At 30.2% G+C, this 19,062-nt stretch overlaps 2 protein-coding genes across 2 annotated transcripts in view; both read right to left on the bottom strand.

Moving 5' to 3' along the window:
- LOC131015234 (probable glycosyltransferase At3g07620) overlaps positions 1–19,062 on the bottom strand; it is a 1,181,237-nt gene that overhangs the window by 182,615 nt on the left and 979,560 nt on the right. The window lies entirely within an intron of this gene.
- On the bottom strand, positions 353–2,753 carry LOC131015284 (BURP domain protein RD22). The gene is made up of 3 exons (XM_057943632.1): positions 2,302–2,753; positions 1,999–2,110; positions 353–1,386 (listed from the first exon to the last, which is right to left on the bottom strand). Exons 1-3 carry the CDS (start codon positions 2,338–2,340, stop codon positions 518–520), a joined length of 1,020 nt encoding a protein of 339 aa, XP_057799615.1. The 5' UTR covers positions 2,341–2,753; the 3' UTR covers positions 353–517.

The raw sequence follows: 19,062 nt of genomic DNA, 5'->3' as shown, positions 1-19,062 counted from the left end.
TAAGTGCCCCAATATTTCTTTTGAAGGCACAAATAAATATCCCTATAAACTTAACAATAGGATTCGAAATATTTTAAAGGGCACTTTTATGTGCATCTACAAATCAATCTTGGGGCATATTAAATTGTCGGGTAATCTATTGATATCGAGGCACATAAAAAGTGCCCATAACCCTATTGGGACACGATACTTGGAGGCACATGTACTAAGTGCCCCGAAAATAAGAAGTGCCCCAATAGAGCACATATTGGGGCACTTTTTGGTGTCCGGAAAACCATTTTTTGTTGTAGTGAGGAGATGGAAATCATCAAGGTAGGAAGTCGTTTCACCGTAGATTTCACCTTACATTCTCTTGGAAAAATAATTTATTTTGGTTTTCATTATCATGAAAGAAAGACTCACAGTCTGATACATATATCCACATATCATACATATATGTAGATATCCGAATTCTAAAATACATCCACACACACACACACTAAATAACATGTATATATAGATGCATATGCTTATTTCTCTAATTCTTTGAAGCCCACACAATGTGATTCTCAGGTAGGTAATGGCAGACTGGGACAGACCCGGGCTTCACCTTGAGCACCTGGAAAGCCAAGTGCTTCGGGTTCCACTCCGACGTGTCCCTATGGCACACGGCCACTGCTTCTGCCTTGGACCCTCCGGCTCCCACCAACGAGACCCCGTAAGCCACCGTGGTATCAGTCTTGTGGCAGTAGAACACGGCGTATGCATACTCCTGCTTGTGGCACACCACTACCGGCTTGTCGCTCGGCATCCTCGTCACGGCCTCGATGCGGTACACTTTCTGCTCCGCGCTCTCGGCCTCGGTCGACACCGCCCTCGCGTCCTTCCCTAAAACGAACGTGCTGAAATCGACCATCGACTCCAAGGAAGTCGCGCAGAACCTCTCCTCTCCCACCAACTCCGTGTCCTCGCATTCTTGGATGGTTTTCTTGATCGCCTCGGCTTCATCGGAGTCGGGCTTCACGGAGAACTCGCTGTAGATCTCCGGCAACTTGCTCGAGGAGAAGGGGATCGAGTCGGCAACGTGCCGCGGCAGGAATGTCTCGACGTTTGCAGGTTTTGAGAAATGCAGGTTCATCTTGTTGCCTGCATACAAGTCTTTCTCTAAGAAGAAGAGGGCCACGTTGGGGTCGTCGTGCAGCTGAGACTCGGTGGCAGCATAATGGTATATGAACGGGCTCTGTCCGGGTGCGACCCGGACGTAGACGGGTCTGCCCCTTCTGTTGTGTGTTCCGACGGTGACGCCGCCACCTTTGCCGCCGACGCTGACGTGGGTGTTGTTATTGTTGTTGACGTTCACTCCGCCGCCGCCTACTCCGACGGATGTGCTCTTGTCTTCCAGCCATTCTGGGCGGAGGAGATATGATAGTGTTAGAGAGAGAGAGTAGAAGATATTGCTGGATATATGATAGAATTGATTTGCATGTTACTGAAATCCAGAGCAAAACTAGTTGACATTAATAAAAATGGATCAAGAAATACTAAAAGGGGAAATGATGGATCTGCAGAAAAATAGAGAATAAATGTCTATATACTCTTAAATTGACTAATACAGAATAAATACATAGTAATCTTAATATATGTTCATCAAGAAATTCACCAATTTATTTGAAACAGCACTTTTCTTGATAATTAATTATCTGTGCTTAAAAATCATGCAAATATTTCTACCAAAAATTGTTCCAATCAATTAAACTAATTTAATTACACATTTGACTGTCAAGATTATTCTCAACCAAATACTATAAACATTACTTGAAATATAAATACAAATATTAGGTTTAAAATATTTTTGTTATTAACAGTTTCAGAGATCAGACAGCCATAGCTAAACTGGAAAACACAAAAAGTTTATCAAACAAAAAGTATATGTGTATATTAATCTACTTATGTCTCATCTCCTACAATTTTATAATTACATATATATAATTTATATATGCTATATATATAGTATATTACCAGATGTTGGCTGCAGCAATTCTTTTACAGCTTTAGGCATGGGAGTGTTTGGCAACACAGAATTCCAATACTCCTCTGAAGGCAAAGCTGCATGGCTCACAACTATTGCCACCTGCAATTTTCATTTCATCCAAACACAACCCAAGTTAATTAGCAAAAATAAAATGAAAAACAATATTCTAATTTAAAGAAGATCAAATTAATAATAATAAAAAATCCTCAGTTATCCACCCATATATAAATATATGTATATTAACAAAAACCAAATGCTCTCTCTCTCTCTCTCTCTAAGTTATGACTCACAGAGAGAAATGCAATGAAGGGCAGAATCTTGAACTCCATGATCCCAAAATGTGGAAGTTTGCAACTCAAAATTCAAAAACAATGAAAAGGGCTTCTTCTTCTACAACGTGGAAGAAAATGAGATGATCTGCACACTTATTTATAACTCATAAATACACACACTCACATGTACGTATAGTTACGTAGATGATGAGAAAAAATAAAATTAAAAAAAAATCACTGCGCCACGTCACCACCTAAAAGCATGACTAGTAATTTAATCCCAACGGCACAAGCCTCTCTAAATCGAAACAATTTAATGCAAACTTAAATGTATTTATAATTATTATCGATATAAATATTCTTTATATTTATGCACATACACTGTCACGCATCGACTGATTATACTATAGTATAATTAATGGTTAAATAGTTTGGTGGGGGGGGGGGGGGGGGCGAAAATTTAAATGTCCAAGGAAAATTGAGCATTTGGCTTTTAATATGGAGGTGGACTATTGCCATCCAATATTATTTTTTGATGTGAAACTATTTCGAAATGAATTTGCAAGTCGTTATTGTGGATTAAATTGGTGGGCTATGTTGCAACCCTAAACTATCAACTACCAATATTTATTAGTGTTTTGGAGGGGAGTTGGGGGTTAATATTAATATTAACATAATTAATATATCCCCTTATTTCGCAACTCTTAAATGAATCTTACTTTTTTTGTTTTCTAAACATAAATGAATCTCTTACTTTGGTAATGCACTGTCTGGAGAATACGGAAGGCGAGAAACGGGCTTATATTTAAGAGGATTAATTAATCCAGATATCAATAAGATTGTGGAAGGTGTGAAGATTAACTCTTGGAGATGGCTACGCTACGTACACACTTTCCTTGTTCGTTTTGCTATTCATTAACGGACTGTTGCTTAATTATATCCCGAACTTTGTATCTCTTCTAGTAAGTAATATTGTCCTTTAGCTTTTTGTAAGGGTTGAGTACCCCTTATACTAATTATTTATATACGTATTTTTCTATTCAGATCTTTAAAAAAAATGAATCTTACTTCTAGACATGCTTAAAAGTAGAGAAGAAATGTTATGATCTTTTTCTTTGTAACGATAATATTTTGAATAAGGTAAATGAATTAAAATACACAAATTTTGGGATATGACTTTAATATTATACTTAAACTTTTTTTTTCCTCCCAACGCGAGAAGAACGATTAGTTTTCAAGTATTTCGAAATTGAATAGTTTTAAGCTTTGAAAAAGTAATCTTAAAATATGAATAGTATACCTCTCAAGAAAGAAAATAATATTAATATTGTAATATTGTAAGGTAAGAAGTTAATATCAAAATCCCAAAACGAGTGTAAAATACCGATTGAGTGCCGAAAATGTACATTTACACCAATAAATGGAGCTTAAATTGTTGTTGAGAGTATCTATGTTTGACTCAAGTTGGACACGTGTTACATATAAAGTTAGTTGCCATTATTAAATGATTCATTAAAAATCATAGATTTGGGTTTCATCAAAAAAATAGCGACACATAGTCTATATATATAAGCCTCTAATCTATAGCTAATATATAAAAGTCATCCAACAAATTTTGGGTTTCTATGAATTGTTCTAGAATATTTTTCAGTGTTCGCATTGAATTTCAAGATTTATTCTCAATTTTGGCTTAAAGTAGAATTATTTTTGTGACCTACTTTCGTAACTTTTCTGTTGAAACAAAATGTAAATATGTTCTCTTATTTGGGTGCTTTTAAATACATTCATATGAAAAAGTCTAATGGCTTCTTGCATTACTTTTAAGAACGTTGTATCGCTATGTAACTGTTGTTAATTAATTGAGGCACTCTCCCGTGCAACCGATTGCACCGTGCAATTGATTTCTGAATGACACTACTTCAACATACAAATGATACTTAAAGATCTTCAAGTGTCATTTGTATGTTGAAGTAGTGTCATTCGAAAATGTTCAAGTGTCATTTCCTGAATGAAGTAGTGTCATTCTGGAAACCAGTTGCAAAGGAGTATTTGTGTAATTAATTAGCAATATTTTAGCATCAATCGTTGTATGATCAAATTTTCAAACCCATTAACAATACAAAAACGTATGAACATGACATAAACAAGTTCTTAGAGTGTTGGATTGTTCTAGAAATCCAAGGTAAAAAGCTCTACAAAGAGAGAGGAAAGTTCTATATTTTGTTCTCGAAAAAATAAAAGTAGGGTTGACTGCAACAAACAATATGATTTTTTTTACCAAGTAATAAAATTGTGACATGAATTTTAAAGTGTTATATATAGTTACAACACTACCTTTTCATTTGATTGCAATTATATATAACATCCCAAAATTTTCATCAATAAAACTAACTAGGTCATTCTAGCAGTACATGATAAAAAAAAAATAATAATAATGCTCATTCTATCTAAATCGACTTGGCCATTTTTTCTCGACATGATTATTTAAAAGGGTAAAATTGTAATGTACTAATATAAAGAAATCATATAAATTAAGGTAAAAGTTGTATTATTCGCAACAATTAAGACCCATTAAGATTGTATTAAACAGCCGCCTAAGTTGTACATAATCTTCATTTAATGAATTTATATTATTATTTGTTTTTTTTTGTTTGGATTCGGGGTTTTAATTTCTTGCTTATGAAAAATAATAGTAAGAAATAATGTGGGTACCTCACCGATATAATCCTTGAGTTCTAAGTGGGAATAATTTTAATTTAAGTTACTATTGAAACTTTTAATATTCTTTTTCTTGTTTTTAGCATTAATTAGTAGTGTAAAGTAATTAATTATTATTAACTTAAAAGTATTTACGAGAGAAAAATAAATAAATAAAAAGTGTAAAAACTTGTCCAGAGATGATTGAATTATAGTACTTCATTTTATTTTTTTGGTCAAAATAGATATTAAATTTCAGACCCAAGTTAATAAATGTGCTGTAAGATGATTTTTGGGTACCTCTGGTAACTCTATTAATGAAAATATTTTTCTTGATCAAAAAAATAAAAATAAATAAATGTGATGTTGGAAACTCTTTAACTCAACAGAAAACCTAACTGGGCTTTGTTAAAGACCATATATATTGGATTTTTAAAAGATAGTAGTTTGCAATAGTTCATGAAAATATGGGCCTAACATATGTTTCATAGTCTATTTTATGATAGGCCCAAATATGCACATTTTTTGTCATTGTTTTTTATTTATCTATTTTATGAAATCATCCTACAGATCATAATTTTATCTCCCAACTCAATACTCTTTAAAGAAAAAAAATTAAACTAATAAGTAAATAAATATATAGTAATCAAGAAAATTGTGAACATTTGATCCAACTCGACTTAACTTGATTTTAACACCCACTTGATGCTAAACAAGAGCTTTTTTTAAAAAATATTAAATCTTTATTCTTATCGAGCTCAATTTATGGCTAAATTTAAAATCCTATCAAAGTAAAATGACAATTTTTTTTTTTGATAAATTAATCTCAAAATATTAATAACCGAATAATTTGAAAAAAGGGTTGGCCCCCTTTGTTAATGGAAAATTCGGCCTACATTCCAAAACACTCAAATATTTAAATAGGAAAATGCGCACTAACGCTTCAAGTGAGATAAAAATTTACTTTCTTCACTAAATGCCCTTTTCCTCTTTCTACTTAAAATAAATAAATAAATAAAAGAAACTCCATTTTATAATAATTGAAGTCTGTGTGATCATCCACTTATTTAAATATTTTTTTTAATAAACGGCTTTTTCAGATGCACTTTGTGAGTTTAATTAATTAAATTAACAATTTTTCATCTCAAAGCAAATATGAACACAAAAAGAATATAGAGTTGAGTGCCGACATTGTTTCTATTTTTGTTTTTTTTCTTCTTCTTTTTAATTGCTTCACTTGTAAGTAGGTATACAATGTACGAGAAATCCAACAATTGACACGAATAAATCATTAGATCGGTTTTAAATTTTTAATTTGCTCAAATATGTATTTTTTGCACGTACATAATTAATTCTATATAACTATACAAGTAACTCAATTTTCCCACCATTTAATATTTTACAAATATTATTATATTTAGCTGATGAGTTAGAAAAATTTATTTGATAGGCTCGATTTATCAAACACATTAATGGAATTCGAATTTATGAAATTCTTACCACAATCACCTCCAAAGAAATATTATTATTATTATTATTGTAGTGTGGTTGTTGATTTATTAGACTTATCTTTAATCAAACTAATTAATTTATAGTTTTAATTATTCTACTAACTGAATCATACACCATTGTTGAGATGATTGGTTTATTTATCATATCTATTGGTTCATAATTAATTACAGGCAACTAAAAAACCCAAATTTGTGGAGGATGAGACAGGTTTATCCTATTTTTATAGCTTAATAATTGTGTTGTGTTTATCATTAGAGTTAAAATAAGAGAGATAACTATGCTGTTATTCCATACTTGGAAATATTTGCGAGAATTGGGAAATAGGATGTGAATAAATTAAGAAGAGCTAGATCACTCAGAAATGTGAGTGGGACTCTAGCCAAAATCTTGATAATTAATAATTTAATTACTTTCTTTTCTTTAACATTAATTAATAATGTAAAAGAAATTCTATGCAGAAAGCTGTAAAAAGTGCTTTATATCACAAGAAAGTGAAGACCCTACTGCTGTCTTGTCAATCTTCTAAGAGAAGTGATTAGGAGCATTAATTAGTTAAAAATGAGGGAAAAGAGCAAACTTTATGCTCATGCTGATTTTTCTGTCTTATATATATAGTTTTGCCAATGGGAAAAGTGGAAAGAATATTTCCATAAAGTCACATTCACCCCATTTTATTTTATTTTTTCATTATACTCCCTCTCCGTTCATAACTGAGGCAGTTCTTTTGGGCACAAGATTTAAAAAGTTATTGTTTAGTATATTAAATATATATAATTATATGTGTAATTAAAGAGTTAGAAAAAAATCAAAAATAATTTTAAAAATAAGGAATTAATTTTAATTAGGGTAATTAAAAAAATAAGAGTGTAATTAATTTTATTAATTGAGTCTTAAATTTCCTAATTTTTACTAAAAACAGAAACGATTCTCTTTCGTTGGGACGACCCAAAAAGGAATACGACTCATTTTCGATGGGACATAAGGACAAGGAGTAAAAAACTTTGTAAAAGAAAATCAAATTATCTCTGTATATATATGCATACGGTTATGTTGTATTGAGAATATGCCTATTTTCGTGATAAATGAGAATAACGGATAAATCAATATATAATGTTGAATAAGTTGTTTGTAATGCATGAATAAACGTAATTCAATTAATTGGTGAAGTTTTTGCCCCCTCCAGAATTCAAACACAAATTTAAATGGTTATTCATGCAATACTAACAGCTTATTCAAACCTATATACTAGCTTATTCATATCAATTCTCATTTTAACAATATATGACCATTCTCATTGGAACCATCCCCATATATATGGTGTGATACCAAACATCGTTCCATGGCATATTATTCGTCTTAAGAGGGTAACAAGATTCGAATCTATTACTTTTCGGTTGCATGACTAACTGGATCATTCATGAAATTAAATAAGTTATTATTAAAGCCGACAAATTTGAGCCGGCCCAATGGCTTGAAAACAATCGAACCTAAAAACTCCGTCCAAAGAACCTATTGAAGGCTCTTTGGACAACTGGGTTTTAGGGGTAATGAGATAAATATTATTTCACTGAGTTCTACTATTGTTTTCCATGATAATTTAGACTTATTTAATTGTTTGCAAAAGCAAACATGTCTACTAATTTTATTGTTAAATAATGATTGAAAATCATACTATGTTCATTTTCACGAGTTTGAATTACGATTTCAAATTGAAATAATTCATATCACTATTATAATATTTTATTATTACCATACGATATTCGAAATTCAGAACTATATATATTCTTTCTTACGAGTTTGAATTCCGACCACTCTTGCAATAATCCTATTGGCCCCAAAGTGTAATTTTGATTCACATTCTTTTTTCTTAGATTGTTTACAGAATCCCCATATATATGTCTTAATCAAATGTAGAAAATTTTGATTTTCATTATTTTCTTAGATTATTTGGAGTATGCCCATAAGCATACATGTCTTAATCAAATGTAGAAGATGCATCGTTTGTGCACAATGATTCTTGATTGAAAATAAAGTTATCATTAATTTTTGCTATTAAAAAAAGGGAGTAAAAAGCTGCTGCTGCATGGTGATAAATATTTATATGAGGTGACAAACCTTGGGACACATTATTGCAGAATCTTTGCAGCAACATGGAGTTAAATCATCTTCAATTATGTCCAAACCAACCTGGATTATGACTGAAATGACTATTAGATTTGACTATTTGATTTTTATGATTCATATATATAATCATTTATTTAGATTTGGGATCAATCATTGATGTCATTTTAGTTTATATTTTTTTTTTATGATATCTCGGACTCTATGCAACATTGATCATTTGAAATGATGATGTATACACGATAGGGCTAATTCTTGAAAGAACAAAAAATCAAACCAATTTTGATTTTACACATATGTTTTACATATAAATTATTGCCGCAATAGTAACATGTTTTTCGACTTCCAAGTAAAATAGACACTTTCAAAATTTTCGATGATCGAAAAAATGACGCAGTGGGAATTTTTTTTCCCGAGCTGAAATTCCATATAATGTGTAATTGAATGTTGGCTTGATGAAATTTATACCATGTAGTTCTTGAAAAAACTTAGTCATGCATGCATATTTTACTGCAAATTGATCAAATGTATTTTCATTGATATGATTTATTGAATATGAGTAAAATCAGAGTTGAATAATGAATTGATGAATTTTTAGCAATTTACCCGTATTTATAAACCGGACTATATATTAAGAGTGGCAAGCATATTATAAATCGAAAGCTTTATTTTTTTGGTCAATACATTTATTTTGATTTTAATACCTTATGAACTGTTATTGAGATCATTAAAAGTTAAAACTCCGTTCATTTTTCCTTTAAACTTCAAATAATAAATAGAAAGAACAAATCAATCTTTGATTTTTCTATAATTAATAAATTTAATGATATAAATAACAGTTTATAACGTATTTAAAATCAAAATAAATATATACAATAAAAAGGATTAAATTGACTTGAATTAAACATGAGCGATGCTCACACTAAATATTTATATAAGATATATAACATAATATTTCTTTCTGTTTAAATGAAAAAAGTTACCAAGTTTATCACTTTTATAAGTTGTTCACAATGTCATCAATGCACAATGCTCATGAAAAGTCAACCCCTATATGATTAATAGCAACATTCTTTGCTTAGTTGACATGCAATTCGTTTTATTTATTTATTTTCACTTATAAAAGAAAAAATACATTCTTAGTCACCAATCCAATTAATCTCTTATTCCTTCTTCTTTTTCATCCCATGCTAGGTTCAATTACAAACGGCTTCATGCTGAAGTTCTATATATATATTTTTATTTTAATATCTTTTATTTTAGGTTCTACCTTTAATGATTGCAGTTACACTTACTCTAATTTCTGCATTACTTAATTATGCATGCTTTATTAATTGATCAAAAATTAATCCTTGTTTAAGTACTTCCAAAGTAAGCCTAGCTAGCTAGTAATCTTTTTAATCACCCTTGTTTATTTTAATCAACCTATTAGATTATTAATCATAACTATAATTAACAAGATCGTGTAACGTGATTGTACTCAATATATACTTTCCGCCCCATTATTATTTTTTTAAAATATTTCAGTAAATAAATGAGCTATTAAACATTGCTTGTGAACTCAAAGTCAACATCATAAGTGACTTTTTTGTTACTAGGTCAAACGAGATATAACTGCGCGTGCAATGGTGGAAATTAGGCCGGCCAAGTAATTAACCATCATCATAATTTATGTTAATTAATTTTATAAGTTGTTTATAATTTATTACTTTCCCCGTTTTATAAAAGAGTGTGTATGATTGTTAGTGACACAAATTTTAATAAATATTAAATGAGCGTATTTTTTTTTGAATTAATTATAGATTCAATAAATCTATGCAGCCACATTGTGGGCACAACAAACTAGTATATTAAGAAAAATCTTAATTTATTTAATTTATTTTTTTAAATAAAATAAAAATTAGTTATTTTATTATATTCTATACATTGTACTATTTTTTTAATTTTTTTGCATTTTTATTTTTAATTTATTTTTTTAATAAAAATAGAAAAGTTATCCAAAAATTGCACAAAAATAACTACAATGTAGAGAATATAATAAAATAATTAAATCTTATTTTTATTTTAAAAAATAAGTTAAATAAATTAAATTATTTTCTGTTTAGGTAAATTGTGGGTGGCCACAATGTGGCTATTTAACACTACTCTTATAGATTAGTGTATTAGTCCTATTAATGAAAGAAGGTGCCTACTTTTATTAGTTGAAGAAGGGATAAAAAAAAATGCACTCTTGGGCGACGTATAAAAGTAACAAAAAATGCATATTTTTATGGGACAAAGGGAATATATAAGATTATGGTTGTCATAAATAATGATAAAAGTATGATAAAGATATTCAAGATAACGCAGTAGAGTCAAAGGAATTGAGATTCAGTGTACTATACATTTGATGTCTCATTTTGTGTTTCATTTTTAATTTTATTTAATTTTTTATATATATATTTTTGTCCAATTTCAACTTTATATGCTTTAATTTAATTTTGTAATTATTAACTAGGATTTATTTCATCTAATTAGGGCATATAATTATTTTTTATTATTTAATTTCACTTTTATTAGTTAATAATAGGTTGATAAATTCAAAGTTATGGTATATAAAATTTTAAAATATTAATCTTTTTAAATAAAAATTAAGTATAGTTCTTAATACTATAATAAATTTTATTTTATAATAGATATTATTAAAATAATAAATATAAGCGTGGAATATAATGACACACATAAAATTGTGTGACACTGAGGGGGTGTATTCGTTGTGGAATTTGATGGATTTATATGGATTTTAAAAGTCTGGGTGTATTCGTTCAAGACTTTTAAAAGTCTGCAGAAATCTGGGTGTATTCGTTCAAGACTTTTAAAAGTCCATATAAATCTGGGTGTATTCGTTCAAGACTTTTTAAAATCCATATAAATCTAGGTGTATTCGTTATTCCATTGACTTAAAATCCAGAATGACTTTCATGGATTTCATCCAAAAAATACACACGACGAAATCCGGCCAAGAACCACGAGAATTGAAATCCATGAAGTTTTAAGCGAGCGCTGAGTTCCAGCGCCCGCTGCCAAGAAAAATGGTGGACATTAATGTCCAGCGCCCGCTGAGTTTTAAGCGCCCGCTGAGTATATGCAATTGACCTTACAATCAGTGACACTGGCTGAGAAAACAATGTACAGCATCAGAGCTTCACTCTTTGCTTACAATTAGCCCTTTCAGTTTGCCTGTTCGATGAATCACCGAATGAGAAAGATAGGTGGAAGGATAATATTCACTGAAAAAGTTCTCAATACTCTCACTGAAGGTTGGCTGGGTCAAATATGTAGTCCTGGCTGCGGCCCATATAAGCAAGGATTTTAAATCGAACTCTGTTTAACATCCTCAACAAAGAAGGTGAGCTGCGCGGTGGAGATGGAGCCCTTGTCTGAAGGCTGGCCGCCGCCTTGTGGGTGGAAAATAGTGGATTCCAGCACCAAAGCCTGCCGCCCATCATCACTCTTTTCCAAGAAACCATCAACAGAAAAATCTAGTCAGATTGCAGAGAGAGATTCTTGATTGCATATGACTGTATATCTGTGTGTGTTTGTGTGTGAGAGAGAGAGAGGGAGCTGACCAGGAAGGAAGAGAGGAGGGTGGAAGTGGATTGGAGTTTGAACATGTACGAATGCTTAAAGCAAGACATAAATGCACTGTTTAGGCAGCACTCATCCAAATTGAATTAAAATATTCCAATTAGAGTGACGTTTATCTTCACCATCTGCAAGAGCATCACAACGGATAAGCCAAAGCAGCTTTTGCATCACAACATGCGCCGAATATTGGAACTCGTTGGAACCCAGCGATCGCTGGGTTTCCAGCGGTCGCTGGGTTTCCAGCGGGTGCTGGGACTCCGCGGGCGCTGGTTTCATGGAATTCAATTCCAAAATTATCCCATAAAGTCTTCGAAAATCAGTGAAAATCGGGGTGAAATCCAACCACGAATTCTTTGAAAGTCGTCTGGAATCTATGTGAATTCCATGGAATTTAAATTCCATGGACTTTTTAAAGTCTGTGGAAATCCACAACGAATACACCCCCCTGAATCTCATCCCAATCCCAAATCAAAGGGGGCGAGGATTTGATTACATTGTGTCTTCATTAGCCATAGATTTTTTTTAAACCCTTTTATAATATTTTTACAAACCAAATATCTATTCAAAAATTATATAAGGCGATGAGATTCATCACAAACTTATACAGGGATGGGGTGGGCAATTAGCTCCATATTTATTCTATTTCATGTTAAGTATATTTATTATTAGTACATATAAATTAAACACGCATAAGTATATAAACAAGTAAAAAAAACATTATTAGTATATATTAAATGTAAAAAGACTACTATGAATTTTTCAAAAATATAAAAAGTAGAAATGTGTATGTGAATAACATATATGACACAAATTAATATATAGTAAGATGTCTTAATTCAAATATACTAATATTTCAATTAGGGCAATGCTCACTATACAAATTAGATAATCCAAAATGATCTTCTATATTGGACCCGAAATTAAACATTCAAATAAATGGATCCGGCTCCTTCAATCGAGCTCTATCATGAACATAATAATCAATTGATGATAAATTATTTAATTATATATGTGCAATTTTAGTACATAAAATATCTACTAAAAAAAAAAAACACACACACAGTAGTAGGACATGACCTAAGAAACATGCCTTAGTGCTCATTAATGACCTCACTTGTTAGTGGTTGTTGTTCATAAATCTATGGCCACAAGATCATTAAGCCAGATTTTTTTCTTCATTTCCTTTTTCCCTTTTCTCTTGGTAGGGTTGGCCGCAGTGGAGGAGGCACAAAATTGCAATTTACAACAATAAATCAATATATATAAAATTTAATAAAATTATGCATAATCTTTCGAAACCATCAAACCATTACAGTTTATAGAAATACTCAGATGGATATATAATAATGGATTAATTTACATCAGTGTAATTCATATTTTCGGAAATCTTGAAATTAAAATCAAGCTTTCCCATTTTACAATTTGTAAGTTGAAAGAAAAAAAAAAAGATTAATTTTACTCAGACAATAATTATATATATAAAAAAATTCACTGCATGATTCAATCAGTTGGTGCTTCTGCATGAGAAAACACATAATTAGTGTGGGCCTTCTTATGATTCTCTGTCTTTTTTATTACTTCAAAGAAGATTCTAAGCTTTCACGTCTTAACTTTAATTTTTAAATCTTAAACTCCCATGCTTAAATTTGGGAGTTTGCATACATTGGGCCTACTAATACTTATATATCTCATGCTTAAATATTCTTTCATCATTAATTTGACTTAAATATCCCTTATGATCTATAAATTAGGTTTCGTGAACCACATGTAATCATGTTTAGTTCCATTGTAAGATTTTATGGTTTTTGCATAAAGCTTAATGCTGATAAAGAATAGTGTGTACTATCCCTAATTAGTGGGTGGATTAAAAATGTAAATCAGCTAATTGGACCTTAATGCTATAAATTAAGTATGTAATTACTTCATAACTTCTAGCTAGCCTTTAATTAGTAAAGAATTACTACATACACACTTAGAAATTAAAAGAGGTTGGTTTGTATGAAGATTTTTGAAGTTCTCTATACTTGTAAACAAATTATAGCAAACATATATAGATTTTGGTCATACATATTCAAATTGGGGTTGTGAGAAACTCATACACATAGATGGAATCAATCAAAAGTTATACACAATGGAAACATTTGGTTTGAGTGATAATTCATGATTCACAAAATATTTTATCTTAATAAGTGTTTGGTTTGCATGATTGGGTCTGTGATTTATAACTCGGCCCACATCTAGTAATCTAAATGAGTGACTATTTATTACCTCAACGTTGGATGAATTATATAACACTCATCAAATCTTATCAATCTTATATATCTCATCCACCAAATCACACTCCTCCAGAGTAAGTAAGAACATTGTGATCTCAGCAACAGATTTTTATCAAGATATTGAAATAAGTTGCCATATAAATTATGAAGTGTACACGTTAAATTAAAACGACGAATCAGTCAAATACTCTGTCACACTCATACATACCAAACTTATGATAAACCCTCATAGTAGTGTACTATTCCTACATGATTGAGGAGTCTCAAAATCAACATGTATTATTAATTTATATTGATCATAGCTAATATTTGTAAGGCACTCAAGGATTGAGAGGGACCATCTTAATAAATTTGAGTTAGGGGTGGATGGAAGGAGCCTTCAAACATGGCCCCCTATCAACCAAGATACCTTTTTGGCTATTTGGTTTTTAAAATTTGTTTTAATACCATATCAAATGAGTGGCCAGCAACACCAATATGTGGGCCTCAAAAACTCACACCCAAACAAATTGCCTTTCAACTTCACAAACTCCATTTCTTTCTCATTTGCAATTCCATCACACACACACATATATATATATACATTACACAAATAGCTAGGTAGAGATATATATACATATATACATAGCTACTCTATAGGCCTTTAACCCTAGGCAAGCTAGATTCTCCCCAAACCTAGTTCCCAAATGAGAGGAAAAAGAACAAAAAACTTATAACTATTTTTGGTAATAACTTTTTTGACTTAGTTCATACCATTACAGTTTTGTTACTAAACTAGGAAACCCTCTTTCATGATGCACTTGCCCTCGAACTCTTACAGATACATGCATTCAATCTTTCATTATATATATTATATGAGACATTTAATATTATAGTTAAGAGAACTTTTTTGAGTTTTGTCGATGTTATTTTTAATTATTTTCATTTTCCTTGAGAATATTAATTGTCATTTATCCTCATTATTTTGTAGCTATACCTCACATTTGAATAAAAATTATTGTATAGTTATAAAGATTTAGTATATCTGAAACTGATAATATAAATACAGGTCATTTTAATTCTTTTTGTACAGGGACCACACAAAAGAAACGCAAACATTCAAGAAAAAAAATGTCTTTATTCTTTGATTAGTCTTTTTCATTTACTCCATGCGAAATTAATTAAGAAATAGTACTGGTCAAACTCCAAATTTGATGTTTGATTTTCATGAAATATATAGTGTAGATTAATTATGTAAAAATTGGCGGCTGCCTCCTTATATAAATTGAATAAGACAAATGGGTTGCATGTATGCATACGTAATATATATAGAGCTAAATAATATATAATCACAAATTTTATCATGCGAATGCACACACAAATTTTAATACGACACTTACATATAATTGAAGGAGAAATATTAACAATGGTTTGGAAAAATGTGTAGCTAGTAGACCACATGTATAATACATCTCTATCTCAAATAGATATTAGAAAAAATGAGATTTGTAAGGAATTTAAATATCAGGGACAAATATCTAATTAAATAATCTGGTTAGATATTGTCATATAGTTCCCAAAATTATCTCAGTATGAAGAAAAAGTTTGTATTTTCTCGAAATATTTTAAACTTGAGAGATTTCACTGGTACATATGGTATGATCCAATCACTCTATATATTTGAAAACTTTACATAATGGCTATAAAAATGACAAGAAAAAAAAGAATTCAATTATTGAAAGGTGTCCATCTTTATTTCGTAAATAGCACCAATATGTGGAATAATGTGTCATCCAACAATCTACACAAAAATATTCTAGACTTATATGTGATAAATAAAGAGAGAGCAGTACTGAACAACTTAGAACAATTGGGATTGGACAAATAGATTTTATTGTAGGAAAAGTGGATTTTATTGCCTCATGGTATTCTCCAGAGGCCTAAACATAAATATAAGAGAACAAGTAGGTTTATAATTAATAGTATGAGAGAACAAGTAGGTTTATTAGGTGAGTTGAAAAAAAAAATTCACCTATATAAGAATTCGGCAAGATAACTCATTATTTTGTTTCCATAATTTATATAACGGGGGTGCTTTTAGAAAAAATTTGAAAGTTGGAGGGTTTTGAATAGAAAACGAAAGTTGGGGGCATTTTTTAGAAAGTGTTGAAAGTTGGGGGATTGTGAATAAAAAATGAAAATTAGAGATATTTTGTGAAAACATGGAAAATTTGAATTTTTTTTAATAGAAATAAAATTTTGGGGCACAAAACATAATTAACCCTTTTATAAACTAGTCACCCCACCCCCAGCTCATAAATATAAGAGAACAAGTAGGTTTATATATAAATTTAGGAAAATATATATTGATTAGTATGATAATATATTAGTTTTGTGACAGCTTTAAGTTAATAAATCATTAATATATTTTTGCAGCATAGTACATAATTATCTGCAAATTTTATAAATAATGTAATTGGAAAAATGAGTAGATGAAACCTCAAACCCTAAGGCTCATGTAAGTGGCATGTGGGTCATATTTTGGTGCATGGCCCATCAAATATCATAAAGGGCACAACATTCTTCAACAAATTAAATGATCTAACCAAATATAACTATATAAAAACAAAAATATATCCTTCTATGTATTTTGCATGTCATTACACAAGAGAGGAATTCACTCAAACCACAATCTTAAGTAATGGTTGCTAGAATTGTCACTAACCTTTCAGAGGGTTTTTTTAGAATAGTAACTTAGACTGATTTTAAAAGATAAAAAATTTTGAACTTATAAAAGTAGGACACTAAATAATAAGTAATGTATTCGCAGAACAATTATCGACCCATTTTAAGAGTTTCGGGTTTTACTTTGATTTTTTGCCAACATAATCACATGCCACTTGCTCAATCACTTTAAGTTTTGCTTTACTTTGATTTTTGCTACTTGATCAATCACTTTTTATATAGTGAATTAACTGTCACAAAATGACTTAGTTCACTTAGTACCGTACTAAATGGTCAATGGAAAGTAATGTTTGGTATTATTTCCACCGTCTAGAAAAAATATGTCTATTTTATTATTTCAGTCTGACTACCAAAAATACGTCTAATATATTTTTGGCAAAAGATACCTTTATTGGGCCCACTTTAAATACCACAAATAATATAAGATACATATTTCACTCACAATACACTCAATAAAATTCTTAAAATTCGTGCGAAGCTATTTAAATATATTTTTGATGGATAGGAAGGAGTATTATTTTCTTATGTTTATTTATTTTTATTTTTTTTATAGGTGGAAAGTAATGTTTAAGTTTGAGTGGAAAGTGAAAAGAGAGTGAGCTAGCTAGGGAAATGGATAGGTACTCAGCCCAGTGCATAAAAAGGCCAACGCAATGCCAACCCACAAACTAACCTTTTCTAACCAATGGGAAAAAGGCAAGTATATTATTTTAATTCGATTATAATTGTACTATCTCTAAATTGACTTATCATCTTAATTTATCTTAATATAATCGCTCAAAGAATTATATAATAGTAATTGGCCACTCACTGGGATTATTAATGATGCTATTTAGATAATCTATAATTAGACATCCAGTCATGACTTCTTCTAATTTCGCCTATGACGAACAGAGTGACGTTATTTACTATTATTATGATCTGCTTAATATTTTTATTAAATTATTTTAAATTATTATACGTAGTAAACATGAATACTTCACTCATTTTGACTTTTTATTGATAATTGTTTCTTCTCTTGAAAATTTGCATTTAAACACCTATATTTCAGTATAAATAGTTTTCTTATTCTAATAAATAAATATTTTTAAAATCTTTATCATATAATTAAGCAGGGGCGAGGCTAAGGTTCTAATTAAAATTAAATCCTTAGTTAATGCTTTAAAAAAAAACATAAAAAGTAAAATACATCAATTCTTCATTACAAAATATAAAAATTCCTAATCACATCTTACGGTAATTATAATTTAGTAAATTCATAACAAAGTCTATATATCAAGGGTGATTTTAATTTGAGTACATATCAATCACAAAATAAAAATAAAAATTTAAGTTCGCGACTCTCGTTTAACACGTTGGTTAATTACTTGATGTATAACAAACTCAAATCTGAATAATAATAATTAAAAAAACATTTTCATTTTAATTTAAAACTCCATAAAATACGTAGTAATCATAAACTGTATCTCGCAAGCTCAGCTAAATCCTCCCACACCAATTTGATAAAAAAAATGATTTGAATGATACACTCAGAAGTGTGAGATTTGGTAGGAATTAAATAAAGATTTGTAGCTTAGATTTTTCAAATCTTCTCTATCATCACACAAACAACGTATCCAAACAACTATCATTAAATTTGTTGTTAACAGATTTGAAATCAGTAGTATGTTAATCCAAACTCCAAATATTCTCATTGCAATTCACCCATGCTCTTTTTGGTGAAATTTTATCACGAATTCAATTTTGGTCAAATTAAAGTTGCGATAAATTAACTTCGAAATTAACTTTAAAATTAACAATATGAATTAAACTCAAACATAAT

This window comes from Salvia miltiorrhiza, chromosome 3 (genome assembly GCF_028751815.1).
Source record: "Salvia miltiorrhiza cultivar Shanhuang (shh) chromosome 3, IMPLAD_Smil_shh, whole genome shotgun sequence".
Taxonomy (NCBI): domain Eukaryota; kingdom Viridiplantae; phylum Streptophyta; class Magnoliopsida; order Lamiales; family Lamiaceae; genus Salvia; species Salvia miltiorrhiza.
Note: the sequence above shows the minus strand (reverse complement) of the source record. Positions and strands in the feature narration are given on the sequence as shown.